Source organism: Acomys russatus, chromosome 5 (assembly GCF_903995435.1).
Source record: "Acomys russatus chromosome 5, mAcoRus1.1, whole genome shotgun sequence".
Taxonomy (NCBI): domain Eukaryota; kingdom Metazoa; phylum Chordata; class Mammalia; order Rodentia; family Muridae; genus Acomys; species Acomys russatus.
The window spans coordinates 42779651-42789318 of NC_067141.1; the positions used below are offsets into that span (position 1 = coordinate 42779651).

General features: G+C 43.3%; 1 protein-coding gene across 12 annotated transcripts in view; it reads left to right on the top strand.

The window, feature by feature from the left end:
* Trpm3 (transient receptor potential cation channel subfamily M member 3) overlaps positions 1-4317 on the top strand; it is a 903922-nt gene extending 899605 nt beyond the window's left edge. For 10 of the 12 annotated variants that reach the window (XM_051146249.1, XM_051146245.1, XM_051146246.1 and 7 more), the window contains one exon: positions 967-4317. In XM_051146249.1, coding sequence (XP_051002206.1) covers positions 967-2419 — 1453 coding nt within the window. In that variant the 3' untranslated portion in view covers positions 2420-4317. The remainder of the gene's footprint in view (positions 1-966) is intronic. The other 2 variants (XM_051146251.1, XM_051146256.1) reach the window with 2 other exon arrangements.
* Positions 4318-9668: the final 5351 nt, after the last annotated feature.

Here is a 9668-nt window from a genome sequence, read left to right on the forward strand (position 1 = left end):
CCTCCTCCTGCATCTCAGCTTACTCTAATTCTTCCTGTAGTCCCTGTCTGTGTCCAGCTGACTTCCCTATAAGGCCTCAACCCTTCTGACTCTCACTTGCTCCATTTCTCTATGACACAGGAGCCTTGGCCTGAGGGGTGATAGACAGAGAGGCCTCACCATCCAGGCTATGGCGCACAGACCTTTCTTAGCTCTTGGGCCCGTGATCACATTGTAAGCATGCCAAAACAGCACTGTTATGCCCTTTGGATATCAGCCCTATATCAACTGGCTCCTCGAAGAACAGCAGGAGAATATCTATTCTGTGCTAATGCTTGAGTACTACTAGGAAGCAGCACCACCTGAGGTATGCTGAACCAAAAGTTAAGAACCGCTGAATTACGGCAAGCACAATAGAGCCTGCCTGCTGTCCCAGCTGTTCAGGAGGCTGAGGTAGGAGTATCACTGAGAGATCAAGTGCTGCCTGTGCAACAGAGAGAGGCTCCCTTTAAAATTCACCACTAAAGCTGGGCACAGTGGCACACAGGCCTGTAATCCCAGCACTCGGGGAGGCGGAGGCAGAGGCAGAGACAGAGGCTGGTGGATCTCTGTAGCCTGATCTACAAAGGGAGTCCAGGACAGTTGATGCTACACACAGAACCCCTGTCTCAAACAAACAAACTACTAAAACTAAAGAAAAGCAATGTATTAGATAGTTTCCAAAGTGTCCTCCAGCACAAAAGTATGCAGATGCAGTGATCTTCCAAAGCAGTAGGAATGTCACTCTCTCCCCCCTCAGCTCCTCCCCTTACCCATAACCCCTCCACTCTCTCCCCTTCAGCCCTTCCTCTCATCCCTAACCCTTTCAAGTCTCTGATTCTCTCTCAGAACACGGTTTCGCCATCTTCTCACCTTATCCTCTAACTCCCCCAGCAGAGGAACTTGACTCAAACGACTCTTTTTTTTTTTTTTCTGCTTCTCATCCAGGGTGGAGAACATGTCCATGAGGCTGGAAGAAGTTAATGAGAGGGAACACTCCATGAAGGCTTCACTCCAGACTGTGGACATCCGGCTCGCACAGCTGGAGGATCTTATCGGGCGCATGGCCACAGCCTTGGAGCGACTGACTGGTCTGGAGCGGGCAGAGTCTAACAAGATCCGCTCAAGGACCTCCTCAGACTGCACAGATGCAGCCTACATAGTCCGCCAGAGCAGCTTCAACAGCCAGGAGGGGACTACCTTCAAACTTCAAGAGAGTATAGACCCTGCAGGTGAGGAGACCCTGTCCCCAACTTCTCCAACCTTAATGCCCCGTATGCGAAGCCACTCTTTCTATTCGGTCAATGTGAAAGACAAAGGTGGTATAGAAAAGTTGGAAAGCATTTTCAAAGAAAGGTCCCTGAGCTTACACCGAGCTACTAGCTCCCACTCAGTAGCAAAAGAACCCAAAGCTCCTGCAGCCCCTGCAAACACCTTGGCCATTGTTCCCGACTCCAGAAGACCATCGTCATGCATAGACATCTATGTCTCTGCCATGGATGAGCTCCACTGTGATATAGACCCTCTGGATAATTCCATGAACATCCTGGGGCTGGGTGAGCCAAGCTTTTCAGCTCTAGCACCTTCCACAGCCCCTTCAAGTAGTGCCTATGCAACCCTTGCACCTACAGACCGACCTCCAAGCAGGAGCATTGATTTCGAAGACCTTACTTCCATGGACACTAGATCTTTTTCTTCCGACTACACCCACCTCCCAGAATGCCAAAACCCCTGGGACACAGACCCTCCAATGTACCATACCATCGAGCGTTCCAAGAGTAGCCGCTACCTAGCCACCACGCCCTTCCTTCTGGAAGAGGCCCCCATTATAAAATCCCATAGCTTTATGTTTTCTCCTTCAAGGAGTTACTATGCCAACTTTGGGGTGCCTGTGAAAACAGCAGAATACACAAGTATTACAGACTGTATCGACACAAGATGTGTCAATGCCCCCCAAGCGATAGCTGACAGAGCCACCTTTCCTGGAGGTCTCGGAGACAAAGTAGAGGACTTATCTTGTTGCCACCCTGAGCGAGAAGCAGAGCTGAGCCATCCTAGCTCCGACAGTGAGGAAAATGAGGCAAGAGGCCGGAGAGCTGCCAATCCGATATCCTCTCAGGAGGCTGAAAATGCAGACAGAACCCTATCCAACAACATCACAGTTCCCAAGATAGAGCGCGCCAACAGCTACTCAGCAGAGGAGCCAAGCGCGCCATATGCACATACCAGGAAGAGCTTCTCCATCAGTGACAAGCTTGATAGACAGAGGAACACCGCAAGCCTACGAAATCCCTTCCAGAGAAGTAAGTCCTCCAAGCCGGAGGGCCGAGGGGACAGCCTATCCATGAGGAGACTGTCGAGAACATCGGCTTTTCATAGCTTTGAAAGCAAGCACAATTAAACCATCTTACCATGTGTTGCAGGAGGCTCGAGAATCCAGCACTAAAATTCTCCCCAATGTCCACCTTGTTCCCCCTTCCTTGAGTTATACCTGCTTTATTCTTAGCTGAACAAAACAGTGCTTGGGAGACATTAACTCAAAGGTAACCTCTGGGCCACAGATCAAGCAAGCATTCCATCCGGCCCAGTGCCAAACACAGGGGGTTAAGGCATGTTCACACTTGTCGGGCAGGGACGGGTAAAGAAGCCAGAAAGGGGTCAGAGATGAATGTGTGTCACCAGGCACCACAGAAAGCCATGAGCTCTGGGGTGCAAATGTGCTCAGGCACTCTCATGCCAGCAGGCATTTTGGGATTTCTGCCCTGTTATCAAGAGTTGAGGAGACAGGGCTAAATTGCAAAATGAAATAAAAGTAGCCAGCATACGAGATGAGATATTCTAAATTTCAATTCTGTTTTCTTTTCACATTGGTTCCATCACTGGTGACTGATGAAGAGCATCCTTTTTATTCAGTATAAGCCGGCAGCAAGCAGTTCTACCTAACGTCCCACATCCTTCTCATGCCAACACTTCTGTAATTGGTCATTATAAAGAAAATCAAGGTAACAGTCATATATACGGTTCACCTGTCTCTTCTATATTCACTTCTGGTGCCACAACTGTTTTATCTCTTTAGAAGAAAATAAGGAAACAGAAAATGCCTTTTTTTTTTTTTGAAAGAAGAATTGATGTTGAAAGCAAAAGTCATATGATTTATAATATACCATGAGCAATCAAGTATAGCCAAGTAAGCTCAGAATGAATGTAATTAGATAATTTTATATTTTTAAGTTATTTTGTATCTCACCTGTCATCAATGAATTCATCCATCGAGTATGTAATATTGAACTTTAAGAAAAAAAAGTGGGAAGATCTACCATTAACTTGCCAGTGGGCTACTGTTACCGTCTCACCAGTCATCGTGTGTGTGATGCAGCTGTGTGGCCTTCATCATTTGCATGTCTCCACTACGTCCTCTGAACACCTCCAAGATGTAACTGCCAAATTTCCACACCACTCATCACGTGACCATTTTGTATTTGAACATATGGTTAAATGTGGATATTTTCATACCTAGAGTTTAGCCATCTAATCTGGGCTCAGCATAAACTTCATCAGAGTTTTTCAAGGGCTGGTATCTTTTTTATGGAAATGTTCCAAAGTACTTTTTAAGGAAGCTTAAAAACCATAAATAACCTTAGACTTGACTAGGGGCTTGATATCAACCCAAAGCCATCAGTTGCAGGCAGACCAAGAATATGTTTCTTATCTACAGAGCTATAAAAAAGATACAGTAGGCAGAAATAGAAAGCAAATATACCACATAGGAGTTCTATAGTTTATGCTGCTTACATATACATCCACATACACAGACTTATGTTTGTATAAAGTATATATACAGACACAGAGATTTCTTAAGAAGCTTTGGCTTCCTGTCATCTGAAGGTAAAACCAAGATTATTTTTTAGTATTCAAGAAGTTTCGCTAGAAAAAGTTCATTGCACTATTGGACCCACCGATGAAATTATACTTTCAAAAAAAAATCTCTGTCATCTTAATCAAAAACTGTCAAACTGGCTTGCCCCTACCCTCTGACTCCTCCTGTTTGGAAGCACCCACTGTCAAGACATCTCCTTCACTCTGGTTTCTCTGATGCAAAGCTATTACCTCCAAGTGCAATCTGAATAGATGTGTGACTCTAAGCCAGTTTATATTATATGATCTAGAATGGAGGCATAAGCTTCGAGATTAGAATCTGGATTTGAAGTGGGATCTTGACCACAAAACCCTGGATTCCTCTTTGGATCACTGAACATTTATACATAATGAAGTCTTTAAGAAAAGTGATTTGGAACTAGGAGTAGTGGTGATGCACACCTGTGGTCCCGGTCCTTGGAAAGAAGATGCAGGAAGATGAAGAACTCAGAGTCTGGCCCTGCTGTAATGTCAAGGTCGAGACCAACCTGGACTACATGAGGCCCTGGTTCAAAAGAGCAGAAATAAAGCAAGGAAGACAGACAGGGAAGAAAGAAAGAAAGAAAGAAAGAAAGAAAGAAAGAAAGAAAGAAAGAAAGAAAGAAAGAAAGACACAGAACAAAAAGAAAAATGATGTGAGCTGAGGCTGAGTTCAGTGGCACAGCAGTTGCTTAGCATACTCAAGGCCCTGTGTTCTATCCACAGTGGTAAAAGGTGGGGTAGAGGAAGGAAGGGAGGGAGGAAGGGTAGGAGAGTGAAAACAGAAACATGATTTAATGGTCCTGGTGCCAAACCCTCCTTGGTTCTTTTCACTATAGTTGTAAACACCAAGGTATGTATCATTTAGTGAAATCAGGTCAGTTCACCACAAAATCTCTAGCCTTTAAGTATTTTTTTTAAGAGAAAAAAATTTTTTGGCTGAAAAGAGTGGCAAGCTCCCATCCATAAAGAATCCTTTCTCATCCTTGGTACTTGGGTAACACCCAACCTCTTCATTGATGACTGTGCTAGAGACGTTTCCTTATTGGTGATCTTCCTCACAGCAGACAGGCCTTGAACCTGGCAATAAAGCATGTGTCTCTGAGCCATGAATCCCTGTGAGAGAACCTGATGGAAACTCTGAGCCCTCCCAGACCCCAAGTTCACGTCCATGTGAAGCTGCGATGCAACTTGAAGGGGTTCGGATCTCTCCTACTTCCACAGCGACTGATGATGAGGAAAGAGACTGTGTTCGTTCATTGTCAGTCGAGCTGGAACCAAGCTGATACACGTCTAGACCATTTCCCTGTGGTTCTCAGGAAGGCGGAGCCTCAGCACCAGCGTTTGAACCAAGGCCTTGTGGCTTGTGTTCCTTGGCTTAGATGCGGTTAGCTGGACGTCCCCATGCCCTAACACTTTCATGATTTTGAGTAGCAAGCATTCTCAAAGGCAGAGACTCTCTGAGGGAATCCATAGGAGTCCAAGATGAAGCCATTGTCTGTGGCCATAGATAGAGGAGGGTACGAAGCACTCTAGAGCCTGGTTTGGAACCACCTTGGAAGTGAGGTAGAGAAAGAACAAGCCTACATATTTGTGTTTGTTGGGATCACCTGAGAGAAAGAACATGACCTGGGAAAGGAAATACTTAACAGTCCTGAGCTTTTGTTCTGCATGAAAATTAAGTGCTAACATCTTTGGTGGAGTGTGTGAAATCTATAAGCCAAATGTAAACAACTTTAGACACAAACTGTGTAGGTGTCGGCAGCCATCTCTTTCCTGTACACATGCGTGTGTGTTATTTTCAGTCCCATCTCCTTCCATTTCTGGGTTCTCTGCATACCAGCGTGACATTGATTCTGTGGCCTTGTGTTCAGCTCATTTGTTCCACCATGTCCCTGATAGAGGGGACCTTAATTACCTGCCTCTGTGAATTAAACAGCTGCTCAGCCAGTCATTGAAGACCATACATAAAAAAAGCCAGAGAGAGCTCAAGGAAGATAGATTATTTAATCATTTGCTTCATAGGTGCCAATTTTTATATACTATGATGTGTAATGATTTGTTCTACATTGCTTGCTTGTTCCTTTTGGGAAAGAAATTAAGGATGCATTAGAAAAATGGCCACTGAGGTTTCCTGATTAACCACCATATTTTATATTTACAGTCAGAAACTGGTAGATTCGAATGGAGCACTAGAAAGCAAGAGCATAATAGTTAAGGTCAGTTTGTATTTCTGAGAGCCAAAACGAGGGTAGTCAGAGCGCGGCACTTTATAGAACTGGGTGTTTCTTTAAAGTTGAAGCTTCCAGGGCCAGTTACTGTTTAGCACTTTGAAAATTCCCCCTTTAAAAAAAAAAAAAAAAGATATATATGCCAGAATAATGAAAGGGGGGGTATGCTTGTGAAAACACAAATGTGTTTCTTCTGAATGTTACAAATGTATTTTAAAATCTGATTTCTATAGATAACCTTATGGTAGATCACTGGATAGTAGGTTTTCTTTCTTTTCCTGCAGCTGTGCAGTCTAATCTCCCTGGATGTTTGGGCTGTTTGATTTCTTTAACGATAATAAATATTATCCAGTTACCCACCATGCTATATCTATAGGCTATGCCATGAGACATGTTGGGCAATGCTGTATTATAAAAACACATGTAAACCTATCTGTAACCTGTGTTTAACCCAGCATAGTTGTAGCATGTGGTTGTATTAATGAACGTTACAGGACAGCTTTATAATCATTTATAAATCTGTAACATTCAATAAAGAAGCACATGTGGCAAGGATTAATTACGCTCCCATTTCCACGTTATTTAGCAGCCTCCGGTAATGGGCATTTTTGTTCCTGGTCTTCATTGTGTTGTCCACATTCCTCGGACCACTGTAACATATTTGTAAAAGCTGATGTGCATCCACTGCCAGGACCCATGAGCTGGGAGAGGCAAGATGTGGTGCTGTGATAGACAAGCTGGCATGTTATGCAAAAGACTATATAACAAATGAACTTACATATTTTAAGCTCCAGTTGAATTAGCTGTTTGTTTACGTCTGCTGACCCCATGTGGAAGCAGTGTACAGTATTTTATAAAGACGTCCATTCAGTAGCACTGTCTGTCTAGATAAACGATGCTAATGTTTAGATGGCTGTATATTTGGCCTAGATATTGCATTCAACTCACTAATCTTTACAATAACAATGTGACTTGACTGAAGTAACCCCTCTCCAAACCCAGTCTTAACTTTGTGTCAGCACACTGCACGCTGTGCTATGAGCATTTCTTTTGACTTTTTTTTTTTTTTTTAAGGCACTTAACGTTTTATTCTTCTTTTGCTGCAACACTTAAACCAGTTAACAACTCACTCAAATTGTTGGGCTTCTTAAACTGGGGACTACTTTCAATTTTTAGAAATTGAAAGCAAACTATCAAGGGTTTCTTTTCTTTTTCAGTTTTTTTTTTAAAGCTCTGAACAAATAATGTGAAATAAAATATCAACCGCAAGTTGCAATAGCTTGGGGACCCAGCAATGGCAAGCCAGCACCACTCTGGAGTCCCGAGGTCTAGGTGTGGGAGCATCTGTGATATACAAAAGATGCATCTTGGATTCTTTAGGGCTTCCTGGGTGTAAATTGCTAAACCAGAGATGAACATCGAACGTCCACAGTGACAGGGTAGAAACACACAGATCTCTGTGAGCGAATGGTCCCACAGTCATGGATGAGACCTCTCTTCTTATCCTGTTCCTTTCATACCCTGTGGGTGAGCTGGGCCCACAGGTGGGAGTGAGGTGATGTCTGATGAAACACTAGATGACTCTGAAAAAGTTTGTTCTTAAAGAAGTGGCCATTTGGTTGTTAGAAGTCATTCAACATCTGGAAAGGAATGGATCCAATTTGCACGGTCAAAACGCTCCCAGAATAAGCAGGGAGCCCGACTTCTCCCCATCAGCTTTGCCCTGTGTCTTGTAGCTATAAGCCAAGCATCCTCAGTCCCTCAGATTAGTGTCCATAAAAGAGGAAGTTGGTTCTGGCTAAAGAAAAGCAACTCTTTAGTTTCTTTTTCATATTAATTTCAGAGAGTCACTGGTCTTGCATTTGTCCTTGTTACCTCCTTGCACTGATTATCTCTAATAAAATCAAGCTGCACTGATCTCCGTGTGTCTTCTAGAAAGGGATGTCCCACTGACCAGATCACCCAGATTCATCAAAAGAGATGATGATTTCTTTCCCAAATTTCCTGGACTAACTGGCTACCTTCTGCTGGCAGTACAGGATTCCTGAATATTGTTGGAGACTGGAAAGTGACAGGATGGGCATCTATGTAGATGCCCATACACTCTGAGGGACATCAGTGCCAGCCATGACTCTAGGCCCTAGAGGAGGCAGATTGCTGAAGAATGTGAAACACGGGATGAGATTAGCCTTGGGCATGGGATCACAAAAGATTTTTTTGTCCCCTTTCTTTTTTTTTTTTTTTCTTAGTCTAAATCTATCTCTTCTCCGCCCTCATCCCCACCCCGTCACAGTATATGTGTGTGAGACTAATAGACTCATCCATTACCTCATATCCCTGTAAACCCCAAAACAGTAACCCCAAACACGAACTACCTGGAAGAAACCAGATGTTCTGAATTTGACCCAGGTCTGATGGTCTGTTTGACTTCTCCTCCTCCACTCAAGTTCCTAATGTGGCTGGCATGGTACCTGTCACACCTGAATCTGAATTGCCTATCTGAATCCTGAAAGGCTCACTACATCTTCACCAGCTTCCCACACATGGCCAGAACCAGTTGTCTGCCTATGTGTAAAGGGATTGCAAACTCAATCCAAGACCCAGATCTAGGACACAAAGGCATGGGCTTGGGAAAGACAATGCCAGCAGGATTTGTTAGGCATGAACACATACACATCTCACAGAAAGATTCAAATTTGGGTTTTCAACTCCTGTGCTAGCCACACACATGTGTCTGCAGCAGTATTCCCAAGGGCCATGTGTGAGGGCCTTTGATTTGGAGCCAAGCATGGTCTGACTTGTGATTCCCACACAGTGAGCAAACACATCAAATGCACTCGAGAACATGAAGTGGGGAGGAGCAGCTCACCATGTTCCAGGTGACTCCTGGATAACTTCCGTGTATGTTGATTAGAATGTTTTTCTGGATCCAAACACAGGAACAGTGTGAGGGAGACTCAGAGGAAAGATGTCATAGCATGTGAAGACTTACCAGCTTCCTGTCACTGGAGCATCTGACCAGAGTTTTTATTGCTGCTACCACTGTGTAATACAGCCCGTGTAGTCAGTAAACTCTCCTCATAGCCATTTCATAATCTAACACTTAGACTCTCACTTGTAAATGCTCTAACCATAGTTTATAATGGGAGGGGGGAATTATTCAGATACCATTTTTAAATGAATTCCTATGAATACAATGATTTTGAAATTGGGTTTATTAAATATATATACATCTTTTCCTTCTTTCATGTATGGATAGACAAAGGTTTGCATATCTACTGACACTATGAATATATATAAATATATATAAATCTAGAGGAATTGTTCTTTTTTTAAAGGTCTCTTAATGGATTCACAATGCACTTTGAGCTTGTCTGTTTAGATATATAATTTGAAGCAGAAGTTGGCAGATACTACAGGCAAAGAACTTTCTGGAATTTCTGTAACAAATGTTTTGCAATAAAAAAAAATATATAAATAGTTTAAAACATGACCTAGACTTCCTTGTGCATTTATGTGTCTCTA